Raw genomic sequence first — 15,233 nt, 5'->3', positions numbered from 1 at the left:
GCTTGAAAGATTCTCATATTCTTTAATATCGTGTTTTATTACTTTTATATTTTTTTCTAGATGTATATTATGTTGAATATTCGGATTGTGCTTGTTGGACTGGAGATTTGGACAAATGGAAACCTGATCAACATAATTGGGGGTGCTGGTGATGTATTGGCAAACTTTGTGCAGTGGCGGGAGAAGTTTCTTATAACACGTCGGAGACATGACAGTGCACAGCTAGTTCTGTAAGTGATTTTAAAATGATTCTTTAAGTAAACTAGTCAAAATAATCCCTCCCTCCCTCCCTCCCTCCCTTCTTCCCTTTCCCCCCTCTTCCTTTTCCCCTCTCTCCTCCATTACCTCTCTCTCTCTCTTTCTTCCTTTCTTTTCTTTCTTTCTTTCTTTCTTTCTTTCTTTCTTTCTTTCTTTCTTTCTTTCTTTCTTTTTTTCTCTCATATTTTGCTTTTTGTGTGACACCTAGAGGTGCTTAAGAATCACTTCTGGTGGTGTTCAGGGACCCCAGGTGTGGTTCTGGTTGTCACACCCAGGCTGATTATGTAAAGCAAGCACCTTTCCCACTGTACTATCTTTCCTGCCTAGAATAATGATTTTTTTCTTCTTTATATTTTTTTTAATAATCATTGTTTCTTTTTAAAGCAGTTATGTAACTAAGGCTTGCTTGCATGGTCATCTAGTGTTGCCAATCTTATTCAGGATGACTCAGGTGAACAGCTTGCAGATGACAGACAACAGGCAGATTGGGCGATAGTTGCCAATGTCGTGGATGTCTCCTTTCTTCTTCTTTTTTTTCTTTTGCTTTTTGGGTCACACCCGGCAATGCTCAGGGGTTACTCCTGGCTTTACACTCAGGAATCACTCCTGGTGGTGCTCAGGGGACCATATGGGATGCTGGGAATCGAACCGGAGTCGGCCGCATGCAAGGCAAATGCCCACAGAACCTTGCATTCAGACAGGTAGCGTGTGAAGAGCTGAGCCAGGTATGGATGAGTACTGACGGCAGATTCTTCAGGTGTTGGGGTCTGACTTTGTCTGGGCCAGGTGCTGTTCGCTTCTTTACTGGTGAAATGGCATGTCGGATTTTGGAAGGAAGAACATTGGGAACGACATATTCATCCTGAGGAATTTGATATGTGGGCAGGTGGACGTGGCTGTCGAAGAGATCCGAGTAGAAGTTATGGATAATCTTTTCCATTGCCCTTCTGGAAGATGTGATAGATCCATCAGGACATTAGAGGGCAGTCATCTTGGTCTTGTAGTTGGCGAGGGACAGGCGGGTGTTGCGAATGCTTTTCCCAGCTTCTGCTGCTTCAGCCAGTACTGCTGCTCTTCTCTCTTTGAAGTCTTCCTTGATTGCTTCTCTGCACTGCTTTGCGAGTTCAAACATTTGCTTGTGGTTGCCTGAGGCTCATGTCCAGCCACGTTGGCAAATGAGCTTGAGAGTTTTCGAAGACAGGAGTCTTTTTGTGGCTTTCTCTCCCTGAGCGTTCCTCGCACAATCATGGAGGTACTGAACCAGTCGATTGTATTCTTCGTCAATGTTGTCAAGGATGGCATCTTCCCATGTTGCCACAATAGTGCCAAAGAGCTCCCAGTTGGTGGTCGTTCTGAGAGTTTTCCTCTTAAACTTTGCAGCCCTTTCTCCCCACTTCGTGAAGTAGAATTTTGAATGAAGGAGATGGCGGTCTGATCCTGTTTGGAATTTTCGGACAACGGTGACATCGGTCAGGCAAGACTGTTGATTGAATATGATGTGGTCAGTTTTGTTGTGGAACTGTCCACTGGCAGATTCCCATGTCCAGCGTTTAGATTTGGCCTTCTGGAATTGTGAGTTACCATGGATGGTCTTGGTAGACATGATAAACTCAGACAGTCTCTCACCCTGTTGGTTCTATTCTAGGCCATGGGTCCCAATGTGGAGTTATTTGGCTGATCTTCTCAGTCCTATCTTGGTATTAAAATCACTGACAATGATCTTGTAGAAGGTGTGGACTTCTTTATAGGACTTCTCCAGCTCCATGTAGAACTTCTCAATTTCATCTTCATCGTAATTGGACGTTGCTGCATAGACAACGAAGATAGAAACTGTTGGCAGTGAGCCACATCTATTCAAGTGTAATTGTCCGATTCGGATTGTCAGGCATTTGACTGAATCAATGCTCATGGCCAAGTTCTTGTTGACAAGGACACTGATACCACCCATGCCTCTTTTGTTATATGTTCCAAGGAACAGTTCTTTTCCAGTGTCAAAAATGGCGTGACGTGATTGATGCCTTCTCATCTCGGTCAAACCAATGATGTCCTACTTGATTTTCTGCGCTTGCACCATCAGGTCCTCGATGGATGCTTCCAATGCCAGTGTATGTGCATTGAAAGTACAGACACTCAATGAAGGACAACCATGCGAACAAGCCGGGTTCCAAAAAGAATTCAGCACTATCAACCATTCCGACACAGTAACCAGGCTCATTGAGGTTTCTCAGGAGTTCAAGATGCCGCTCTGTCTAATGCTCATTGATTTAAAGAAGGCCTTTGATTCTTTTGAGACTGAAGTGGTCATCGAAGCCCTAGCCTAACAAGGTGTTCAAACTTAATACATCAGGATCCTCCGTGAGCTGTATTACGAATTCACTACCAGGATTTCACCATTCTGCAAGGAAGTGATCATCAACAAAAAGAAAGGGGTTTGGCAGGGTGATACCATTTCACCGAAACTCTTCAGTGCTACCCTTGAGAACACCATGCGACCACTGAATGGGATGGAATGGGAATGAAGATAGATAGTCGGCAACTATACCACCTCCACTTCTCTGATGACATTGTTCTAATGACACCAAACATTAGCCAAGCGGCACAAATGCTGGCCGACTTCCACCGTGAGTGTTGAAAGTTTGGACTACAGCTGAATCTCACGAAGACGATGTTCATGAGAAATGGACTTGTTCTTGACATTCCATTCGTTCTCAATGGAATGGACATCTCCGAATGCAGCAGTTATGTGTACCTAGGTTGGGAACTCTACATGACAAACTACCTGGCACTTGAGTTGTGCAGGAGGAAGAGAGGGGCATGGAATGCCTTCAAGAGCATCTAAGAAATAGCTTAGAGGGCAAAGAACCTCTGGCTCTTGGCACATCTCTTCGACTCCACCATTCTTTCTGTATTAACATACGCCTCAGAGGCCCGGGCCCTATGAAAACAGGATGAGAACGCTATTCAGATCTCTCAAAGAGGAATCGAAAGAGCTATGCTTGGAGTGTTAAGCTTTACTCAAGTGAGAGAAGGAATCTGGAGTTCCGACCTCCATTGATGATCAAGAATCAGAAACTCTGTCTTGTTTGCTAAGGTGTCGATAATCAGATGGGCTGGACATGTAATGCAATTTGGAGATGACTGCTAGACTAGAACCAATACTAACTAGATTCCACGGGACATCAAAATAATGCATGGCTGCCCACCTATGAGATGGTCAGACTTCTTTGTCAAGACCCTGAAGAATTGGTCTGAGGCTCTTCATATTCCTAGAATGAGCAGACACCATTGGGCTAGATTATCACTCGACAGGGATGAATGGAGACATTACTGATGCCCGCTTGAGCAAATCTATGAGTAACGGGATGTTAAGTGATCAAGTGATCAAGTGATGTAACTAAGGAATATTTAGTTTGATGTCCTAGAGAAGCAACAGTATGATAATGAGACCTCTGTTTTGTGTTTTCACCTTTATTTCATTCCAGCTTGAGTTTATTCCTTCATTTATATGAGTATTTTCTTTTTTCCCTATGAATGGATATTTGAAATAATAATGAATGATTTTATTATTGCTGAGGTATCATGATTTAAATGTTGCTAATATTGATTTTTGTGTACAGTTACTGACGCATCACTATCAGAGTTCTGAAGAAGTCTCCCCCCACATCCCTTTGTGCCTCTTCTCTGCCCCATCTGCCCCTACCCCACACTGGTAACTCAGTTCTGTCAGAGTCCAAATGTTTATTTTCATGGTACATTGTCCATTTTTTTTGTGTCTTTATATACTGCATGGAAGTGAGATTATTGTGCATGCATCTTTCTTTCTCTGACGTACTTTAGTATTAGTGTGTTCTTCGGGTTGATTTATAGACTTAGAGTGGCCTGGATCATGCAGTACTTAGAGTTTGAAATCTTCGGTAAGTTGCCACACTGTTTTCTACTGAGATTGAGCCAGATGACAGTCCCAGCAGTGCACGAAGTTTTCCTTTACAATCTGTCTCTGCCAGCACCGATTGTTTCTGTCCATGATACGGGCCATTCTCACTGTGTGAGGTGACAGTTATGCTGTCATTTTGATTTGCATTTTCTGACACTCAGTATGAACAAGCCTGTTGACCATCTCTCTGTCTTCTTTGAGAGTGCCTGTTTAGCTCTTCTCCTTAGTTTTTGTTCTTGTTTATTTTGTGCCACACTTGGTGGTACTCGGGACTTTCTCCTGGCACTAAGGGATCACTCCTAGTTGGGCTCAAGGGACCATATGGTGCCTTAAATTCATTTGTGAAATAGAAGGATATGTAGTAAGGCAACAGCAAGTGGCCGAAGGCAAAAGAAGCAGAGTGGCAGAGGTGGTAGACTTGGATTTATGGGGCATTGGTGGAGGAAAGTGGCACTCTGGTGGTGGTTATGGTGTAAGAATGATGAATGAATGAAACTGTCATTAACAGTATTATAAATCATAGTGCCTCAGTGAGAGTTGGGCGGAGGGGTTTTCCAGAAATGACTTGTGGAACAGGAAAAATGAGATGTAAGAACTACAGGCCTTGCAGTTGTCACCACTACCTGATATCCTGTGTCATAGTCTTGGTGAACCTCACTATGGACTTTAGTGTAGCTGTCAATAAGGAGCATATGCTAAAGTCTCACAGCTAAAGGAGAGCCGACTGTGTGAGCACTATGTGAGCATGAGTCTGCATGTTCTGCAATTTCATGTGTGACCCACAGAGAAAAATATGTGAGCACCACAGCTAGGTATACGTGTGACCCCTGGTCTTCATAACAACGTAAACAACAAATGAAGGGGAGGGTGAAGGGAAGAGGGAATACATATCACTTCCCCTCACCCCAAAAAATCAATAAAAAGGGGACTGGAGAGAAAATGCAAAGGGATGTGTTACACATTTGGTCTTTGGTTTTGCTTGTCCTCCCAGCACCACTGGGAGTGAACCCTGGGCACTGAGCTTGGGAGTAGCCTTAGTGAGATGTAACTAGCTAGTACTTGTGTGTTCCCAGAGTACAGCTTCACATTTCTGATTTCAAATGTTTACTATTTTCCATTGTTCTCCCCATTTTCATAAAATTTAGCAGTCTAGCATAATATTCACTATATCACTGTATCACTGTCATCCTGTTGTTCATCGATTTCTCGAGTGGGCGCCAGTAAAGTCTTTATTCCTCCCAGCCTGAGATTTTAGCAGCCTCTTCTTACTGTCTTTCCCAGTGATTGGAGGCTCTTTCAGGGTCAGGGGAATGAGACCTGTTATCGTTACTGTTTTTGGCACATCAAATACAATACGCCACGGGTAGCTTGCCAGGCACTGCCCATGTGGGCGGGATACTCTTGGTAGCTTGCCGGGCTCTCTGAGAGGCATATATGAATATATTTTTCTCTATGATTTTGTTGCATACTGTCTGAACCCCATCAGATATGGTGTGGTAATTATGGAAAATGGGTAGGAAGTTTCTTATGATGTGTCATACAGTGGTGAATCCTGGCGTGGAATCCAGTGGCATGGTTTTGGGAGCCTCATTTTATGCTCCCTTCCAGGAGAAGTAGCTAATAAGTTCTGGAGGGTGGCCGATCAGGAGATTATCTGGCACAGGCAGGGAGTGGCTTATGGGTGTGACCTCTGAGTTGCTGGAGACTGGGGAAGCAGGCAGAGGATCTCTGCTCCCAGGTGGTCCTATTGAGCCCAGAGTCTAAGGTCACAAGATTCTGCATTACCTGGGTTTTGTGAGACTTCATTCATGTGTGAGGCTTGGCCCGAGCCTCCGGAAAGTGGCCTGCAGCGTGGTGGCAGTTGGGTAGTGGAATTCGGCTGCTGGGGCTGGGTCCCTTGGGGCAGGGAGGGCTCTCACCCTCCCCACTCTGGGGCTCCCTGAGTGAAAACAGCCTGGCGAGGAGTCCGGTGGCATGGTTTTGGGAGCATAATATTACTGCAAGAAATTGAAGCAGTGTGTTGTGTTCCTTCCCCTGCAAGGACATTTTAAAACTTTTCCCTTTTCTTTTTCTTCAGGAAGAAAGGTTTTGGTGGAACTGCAGGAATGGCGTTTGTGGGAACTGTATGCTCAAGGAGTCATGCCGGTGGGATTAATGTGGTACATTTTGTTGTTCTTTTCTTGTTTTTTTTTTTTCCCCAGGGTTAGAGCTTAGAGCCTCACATATGCAAATTCTATGCTGCTGAGCTTCATCCTGTGTTCTCAGCATTTTTCTGATGCTCAGCTTTGGAAATATGCTATCAGGCAATGTCGGTTTATTTCCTCTATACTTCTTCAAGTCCTTAAAACAAACTTTTGGGTTTAGTTGAAATATGGTGTTACATATGAGCTTTTCCCCTGAAACTGGTTTTCTAATACTTACTGTGTGTTTATAAGGTCCTCACTTTGTACATGGTTGAGAAAACAGACCTACATTAAGACAATTAAATTAATAACATGAATTGGTACATGAATAGAAGATGTATCTACAGACTAGAACAGAAAATACAAACTTTATCTCACTGTCACACAAGAATCTGGTAGATGATCAAAGTCACTCAACTGGTTCAGATACTTTTTTTTTTAATGCTATGGACATTTTAATTAGAAAGTTAGAATCATGAATTTGTTTCCCCATAAAACACCACAACTAATCAATTGGTGCTAAAATAATTGAACTGTTGCTTAAAGGGTCTATTTCTGGCATCAGTAACTTGGCTCATACCAGTTTCTGTTGGAATAAAGTGTATAAAGACTATTATTGGATGCTTGATTTACCAAAGGCCGTCAGTATTATGATGATATGCTTATTTTTGCTTAAAAATAATTGAAGATACAGAATAGCCTCTATTGACAATAAAGTATATCAATAAAACTAATATGTTCTTGTGTTTGGACAGTTTGGACAGATTACAGTGGAGACATTTGCATCCATTGTTGCTCATGAGTTGGGCCATAATCTTGGTATGAATCATGATGATGGCAGAGACTGTTTTTGTGGAGCAAAGAGCTGCATCATGAACTCTGGAGCATCGTGAGTAACTGAATTCCATTTTTAATATGGTATCATAGATTATTATTTCTTAAACTCTGGAATTCTCATCTAATAAGGAAGAATTATTCCTAGCTCTCCAGAAATTAATTGCACGTTATACCTTTGAGAAATCATTTTAAAACATTAAACAATTCCAGAAAGTTTTAAGAAAAGCATTTATATGTGCATAAAGATGTAACTGCACTCTTTTATTAACCAAGATCCCTGGAAAAAATATATAAATTAGATTACCAGTCTTGAGAGACTTAATATGATAATGGTGGTAATATTTTTTTTTCCAGATTATTCATAGGAAGCATATTTTAAACAGTACTTGATTTTTTTTTTTTTGGTCATATCCTGGTAGGCCACTTTCAATCATTGTTCATCACATTTATTTCTTTTCTTTTCTTTCTTCTACTTACTTTGGGTTTCATTTGTTGTTCTTTCCTATCTTCTTAGATGGTTTGTTTGAAAATTTCTTGTTTCTTGTTATAAACATATGTTGCTGTCAATTTCCATCTGTGTACTAAGTACTGTAAGTTGTATCTTAATTTCCATTTGTTTTGAGGAATTTTTAATTTCCTTTATGACCTAATGATTGCTCAATAGTATATTGTCTAGTCGCAAAAAACTTAAGTTTTCCTTAGCTTATTTTTTATTTTAAACTAATACTTTTTTTTTTTTTGATTTTTGGTTCACTCTAGATTCTGTAATACTTAGGGGCCACTTCAAACAGTGCTCAAGGGACCATATATGGTGCTGATTAAATTTTGAACACTTAAGTCTTATGCATTCTAAGAGACTATTGCTTTCTTTTCCGTATTTTATGTTGGTACTTTAAAAAAATATGTCTTACTACCCCGGAGTGTTATTTTCTTTGCCTTTTTTTTTTTTTTATAGAAAACCATTTAATATTACAGAGTTGTTTTAGTTGCAATGAATTTCTAAAACTGTTTGAAAATCTGAGTGAAGCCTAGTATTCATTTTTTATAGGTCCTTTCATCTAACACTTTGGTTATATCACATTATTTCCTTCTGGCCTGTAGCATTTTACTGGATATATCTACTGTTGAGTCTTATGAGATTTCCTTCCTTGTGAGTCTATTTCTCTTACTGCTTTTAGGATTCTATCTTTCTGGTTTTGCAATTTCAATTTTTAAAATTTAAACTGATTTACAAAGTTCGTAACATAGTTGTTTCAGGCATTCAGTGTTTCAACACTGGTCCCGCCATCGGAGTGACCTCGAATTCCACCAATGTTTCCAGTTCCCTCTTCACCTCAAACCTGACCTCTTAGCAGGCTCAAGCAGATTTACTTCATATTACTTGTAAACTAAGTGGGAAATGAGAAAATAGATCAATAAAAGTCCATTTATGATAATTGTTCTTTCTCACTGTGGTGTTAGTAAAGTCAATAAAATAATAAAGGATTATTTTTAGTAGAATAATAAGGGATTTCTTGAGCTGGTTGTTGCTGGTTGAGCCTTCTGTGTTATTGTTTTTATTTAGTGAGCTTAGTGGACTTCTAAATAACTTACCCATCATATTATTTGTGCTCTTACTTGGCTGTCAATACTGTGTAATTTGGAGATGTTGTCTGCAAATGCGGCCGCATGCTTCAGGTGCTATAGAGGTGGATGTTTATACGCTGGAGGAGGTCGGGTGTGGCGGCTGCCAAGTTTTTCCTCCAGGATGGACAATCTACCACCCCTATTCTGAAAAGGCCACAGAGTTTTCAGCCTGGAGATTGATCTATCTGGGATGATTTGGCAACTTGATGAGCTTCAGTTTGGTTTCTACAATTTTAATTAAAATGTTGGTGTTCACCTGATAGTATTTGTTTGTAGTATTTGTACCTTTTATAGATTGGGGGTAACATCTCCCTCCTCATATTAGGGAAATTATCGTCTGTTATTTCTTCAATCAGTAATTCTTTTTTCTCTCATTTCTATCTGGTATCCCAATGATGCAAATATTACTCCTTTTTCTCTCCCATAAATATCTTAGGTCTTCTTTATTTTGGGTTAAAAGTTTTGCTGCTTTTAGAAACTCACTCCTTAGTCATTTTTACTCTACCTTCAGCACTGGAGGATTTTTATTCTGATGGATAAGATTTATAAATTTGTATTTCAGTATAAGTAATACATTTGGAATATACTTTTATGAAGACTAAACTAAACATAACTAAAATAATGATCTTACATAGTTATTAGAATGCTACTGGTTAGGAATAGATACTAAGTCTAATTTCTCTATTTTAGTTAGCTAATTTTCTGTTATTTTAAATTTCTTATTTGTTGAAGACATGCTTAAAACTTTCAAAGTAGATAGTTGTTATGATATAATGTCTTTTTCTTAATGTTTATTCTAGAGGTTCCAGAAACTTTAGCAGTTGCAGTGCAGAGGACTTTGAGAAGTTAACTTTGAATAAAGGAGGAAATTGCCTTCTTAATATTCCAAAGTCTGATGAAGCTTATAGTGCACCCTTCTGTGGTAATAAGTTGGTGGACCCTGGTGAAGAGTGTGACTGTGGTACTCCAAAGGTCAGTAAATTTTACATTTTTTAAAAAAGTTATCTTTATTCTGTTTGATTTTTAATTTTTTTTGCTTTTATTATTGTTTTAGAGCCACACCTAGCAATGCTTATGGGTTGCTTCTGGCTCTGCACTCAAGGAATCACTCCTGGCTGTGCATGGGGGACCATATGGGATGCTGGGGATCACACGGGTTGGCTACAGGAAAGGCAAGTGCCTTACCACTGTACTATCTCTCCAGCCACATAAATTTTTAATTTTTGCTTTGGGAAGTTACCTTGGGAAGTAGAACAAAGGAAATAGGTTGCTTTAGGCAACTCTGGCATTGGAGGTAAAATAAAACAGTGGCAAAATGAAGATTGGCATTTTGCTTGTGTGGAAACAGTCCTGTAACTGAAAATATCCTTCACAGAAAATAACTACTATTGTTATCTGTCTGTGTCAAAGAATTCTCCATGTTTATTCTTCTTTTGTTGTTAACTTACATTTTTGTTGTGATTATTGGGTTATTCATCTACTTTAAAGAGTGAATTACTTTTCATTTGAGGCTCTACTTTTACACTTTTCTGGTGGAAATATTTATTGATTTGGATGCATTTTAGTAAAGAATTGAAGCAGCTCCTTTCTCTGGATTTCTTTAGTAATAGTATTCTTTTATTTAAAAAATTAAAAAGTTTTCTGTTCTTCTTTTGGGGCCACATTCATCAGTGCTCAGAACTTACTCTTGGCTCTGTGCTCAGGGCTAGTCCTAGTGGAGCACAGGAATTATACGGAGTGCTGGGGGCAAAATACACATTGGCATGTGTGCAAGGTACTTGACCTACCCACTGTCTTATCTCTCCAGTCCCCTCTTTTTTTTTTTTTTAAAGACCAGTTATGTCACTTAGCCTCTTCTACATTATAGTCATTATCTTCTTAAAATGATCACGTAACTCCTCTCCTACTTAGACTTCATTTAAATTTGTATTTATGTTTTGTTAAGGTGTGGTCAGCTTTATTGCATTCTCAGTCTTTCTTACTAATTCTTCTTCCTTCTTACTTTGGCTGTTGTCAAATGACTTCTTGTTCTAGAATGTCAGTATGTATTTTGTGGAGAAGTTGTGCCTGGATCTACATTGCACTGATAGGGACTTCTATCAAATAATTTACATAGCATAATTTTCACAAGAACTTTGAGAGATGGACTTTCATGTCCAGCTACCAAACTTATTAAAATAGTCTATATTTTCTCCTTGAGCTTTTGCACCCCAAAATTACTATGAATTTTTTCTTTACATTTTAGTTACCATGGTTTCCAAAAATGTTAATGGTTGGGTTTCCAACATAAAATGTTACAGCACACCCCCTCCACCGGAGTGTCTACTTCTCTCTACCATTGTGCCTGTGTTTACCCTGTACATCCTGTCCCCTATTTTCCCAACCTTCACAAGATCCCACTGCATACCTGAAGACACTTCTCAGTTTCTGTGGCCTTGCCATTTATTATTCCCCTACTTTGTCGTGAGATAGACCACAAATTAGACTTGCCGCCACTGGAACACGAAGCCCTCTTTCAAAGCTGAGCTGTATAGTCAAGTGGGATGGGACCTGGGTGTAGTGTGTAGACGTAGTTAGCTGCCTGGGCGTACTGAGAAATGTGTTTCGATGATTTTGTCAATGCTGCAGTTCGTGGGGACACCAAAGCTTCTTTCCAAGCTGAACCACAGAGTTGAGCAGGTAGGGTGATGGTGGCGGGTGATAGTCTAAACTATGTAAATCAAACCATACTTCATCGCAGGATTGATTCTGCTCAGTAATGGGGTATGATATTTATGTTGCATTGTTGGATTCATTTTTGCTAATATTTTGTTGAGGATCTTTTCATCTATGTTCATCAGGGATATAGGTCTATAGTTTTCCCTTTTGTAATGTCTGTGTCTATTTTTTGTCGTAATCTACCAGTGAAGGTAATTTCTCCTGCTTCTTCATTGTATGTGCTGCTATATAATGGTGAGAAGCTAGTTTTGTGCATGCCTGGGTAGCAGAATATGGTTTTTGCTGCTGGAGTTTGTTGCCTCAAGCTTGCTGGATGGGCCCCGATAGAAGTGTACTCTAGAGCGTCCCAGCATTCATGTCGGTTGGTGCTTGTCTGTGCTGCAGTGTTCTCTCACATGTAAGAGTGCTCAGGCACCCTGTACTTTCCAACAGGCCTGGGGTCTTCAGTGTGCCATGTTGCACTGTACCTGGCTTACTGCCAACCTGGGAGGTATTCACTGCTCCTGTGTCTGATTGGGCTGGTCTCTGATCAAACGTTCTATCAGAGGTAGAACTTGAACATAGCAGTCAGATGCAGAGGGGAGGAAGTGGCCTTTTTGCCTATAAAGTTGCAGCTGTCATTTAGCTCAGCTTCTCTGCCCTGGGATAGGAATGGTGGGTCCCCACTTCTGACTGATGACACCTGAATCCTATGGTTTACAAAACTTTTATTGGTACCATTTTATACATAAAATTTCAACACCACATCCCCCACCAGAGTGTCCACCTCTTTTTACCATTATCCAAATGTTCACCCCCCCCATCCTCTCATTGTTCCCTATGGTGAACTTCCTGCTAAAAATCAGTTCTGTTTATTTCCTCTGTGCAATGTTACTCCCCTACCATGTCTCTATAACTCACATATGGAAGAGATCATTCAGTATTTGTCCCGCTCCCTCTGACTAACTTTACTCAGCATGATACTTTCCAAATCCATTCAGGTACCTGCAAATTGCATGGTTTCATCTTTCCTTACAGTTAAGTTGTATTCCACTTTGTATATGCACCACATTTATTTATCTAGTCATCTTCTTTTATATTCTTGGGAAGTGGTGGCCACGTGATTTTGAAATTCTGAAATTTTAACACTTAAATCTGGAGGGATTTCTGCCAAAACCTGCTGGATTCTGAGATTTGCTACTGAGTCTCTGGGATCATGGCCATTGAGCAGCTTGATCAGGAGCCAGAAAAGCCGTTCGTGGGCGATGACTCGGAGTCTCATTGGCGTGGGGGGGACAGGACCGGCTCCACCTCCATCCTGTGAGGCCCAAAATGTCTCATCACTGCAGACCCAAACCTGACTGTCCAGTGGCCTCTGGAGGATGGCGGCCACTGGGCCAACAGGGGGAACAGGCCAAGGCACGAAACCTATTTCCACCTGTGTTGGCACAGCACTGATAACCTACTTCAGGAATTGGACACATTTCTGCCAAACGCCGCTGGGTTTCGAGATTTATTTCTGATTCTCTGGGATCATGGCCATTAAACAGTTCAATCAGGAACCAGAGAGGCCATGCCTCCAATTATCTAGCTGATCCGGAGGTGGTTTGTGGGTGTGTTTCCCACATACCTAACTTTTGGCCATTTACTTTCTTGGTAAACTTTGCCCCAAGTTTTTGGGGTCTGGACAAAGGCACAGCAGCAATTTTGGGGTATCTGGAAGTCTGAAGGCGCCATCAGGCTGCTGATGCACTCGCCTCACAGATACAGATTGACCTGCTGGCGGTACCATATCCCCAACATTAATAAAACTTTTAAAACAATTCTGTGTTAATATATTTTGTAGTTTACATGAAATAGGTCAGGCCTACATATGTAAATTTTCCCCTCACACTTTATATAAACACTGTGGTTTACAAAGTAGTTCATGATGATTTGTCACAGGCATTCAGTATTCCAACACCAATCCCACCACCATTGTACCTTCCCTCCACCATTGTCTCCAATTTTCCAAACCACCCCTAAGCCTGTCACTGTAACAGGCCCTCTATAATTTATTTTATATTGCTTGTTGTGTGTTTTCAAAAAAGATTGCAGCAGTGGCGGCTCTCTCTCTCCCGCCACCCGTGTTTGGTAGTCTCACCCGCTTCCCCTACCCCAGGGATGTCGGTGGCGATGGGCAGGCAAAGGAAGGAAACGAGGGCCGGGCTGGTTGGTCTTAGTTGTAGTTTATTCCAATCCTCTCTCCACCCACTCCCCTCTCTGTTCTCTGCATTCCCCTGCCCATTCTTACAGTCTCATTATATACCCCAGCATGAGGGATTGGGGTAACAATTACACATAGGTGCAGTTACAATCAATAGGGGTAGAATTCTTTCCCTCAGGGAAATCTGCTTCTAGGACAAGTTGTCATTATTAGATCAACCCACCCCAGAGTGGAATCTCCTGGGTATATTTCTCCTCTCCTTGTCCAACAAACATATAAGCATATATAATATAAATCATTTTGTATGGATACAGTAAGAAATACCTTAACCTTATAGAATTGCTGTCCTAGGGGCCATCTCGATCTCAGACTACAGTGTTCAGGCCAGATAGTCTTTCCTACCCCTAGCAGGGTCCTACTCTCGTTGTTACTTTTGGATCATGGCAGCATTTGTCTATGATCAAGCTCTTAACTTATAGTTAAGAATTGTGGCACTTTGGCCTGGCCCATTTCGATGCCAGGGTAGCTCACTGCTTGCCCTGGATCCATTCAGTCCCTCGTCGGCACCCTGCTTTCGGGGTGTTAGGAACTAAGGGCAATTGAGGCTTAAGTCGAGAAAGCAGATGCCTGGGTATGAATAATATTCAAAGCCAATTAAATCCTAAGTTACAAAAGCATAATATTAACAGTCTTCCTGTATCTATACAAAAAGGGCATTGCTTTAAAGTAAACTATTCAAAAGACATAAGGAGAGGAGAAAGGCAATATTAACTTACAATACAATTTCAGTGTCCTAGAAGGATCTGACCTTACAAATGAACAGATACTGATTAGGGGGGAAAAGCTGATTAACTGCTTGGGGAGGAGAGCATAGGGAAGAATTTACAGATAAACACAATGGAATGGAAGTACCTCAGGAGCACTGTAATAAACCTGAGTTCCTCATGGCAAGGGGAAAAGTCTTGTTAAGCCTAAAATATTTGGAGCTATATTCCAACACTTGTTATCAATAATTTGCTAACAGAATGATCAAACAATGTTTTCTTAGAAGAAAATTAGTGAAAGTTGTATCTCACCATAAACAGTTGAGTCCATGCATGTATAAGAGATTATCAAGAAGTTGTTATAGGTTAAGCCTTCTGTGTTTATATTTTGTTAATCAAGATTGATTAGCTTCTACATTACATCCCATCCAATCTGGTGTGCTACTACTGGTTTATCAGTGTTGTAAAGGTTGAGATGTCCAGAAAGTTCCGAATTTTTAACAGGTGGTATGTATGGAGTTAAATTTTTAACTGGGTGGTGACTTTGGGGTGTGTGCATGACTGCCTGGGCTTCAGAAGTGCTGGTAGATGGGGAAGGTGGCCCATCCTGACTGTGAAAGCCTGGAGATTTTAGTCACAAAACCTCATACTTGAATTTTCAGCAGATTAATTTCTGGATGAGGCTCAGTCTGGAGGCAGTGGAGACTGGCCAGGGGCATTTCAGTGAT

General features: G+C 40.8%; 1 protein-coding gene across 1 annotated transcript in view; it reads left to right on the top strand.

Annotated features, from left to right (window-relative positions):
• ADAM9 (ADAM metallopeptidase domain 9) overlaps positions 1 to 15,233 on the top strand; it is a 136,375-nt gene that overhangs the window by 58,275 nt on the left and 62,867 nt on the right. The window contains exons 9-12 of the mRNA XM_056116799.1: positions 61 to 230; positions 6,270 to 6,351; positions 7,131 to 7,264; positions 9,639 to 9,810. Of these exons, the coding sequence (XP_055972774.1) occupies positions 61 to 230; positions 6,270 to 6,351; positions 7,131 to 7,264; positions 9,639 to 9,810 (558 nt within the window). The remainder of the gene's footprint in view (positions 1 to 60; positions 231 to 6,269; positions 6,352 to 7,130; positions 7,265 to 9,638; positions 9,811 to 15,233) is intronic.

The sequence above is a fragment of the Sorex fumeus genome, unplaced genomic scaffold, assembly GCF_029834395.1.
Source record: "Sorex fumeus unplaced genomic scaffold, SorFum_2.1 ptg000033l, whole genome shotgun sequence".
NCBI classification, from domain to species: Eukaryota; Metazoa; Chordata; class Mammalia; order Eulipotyphla; family Soricidae; genus Sorex; species Sorex fumeus.
This window is presented reverse-complemented; position numbering and strand designations above follow the sequence as displayed.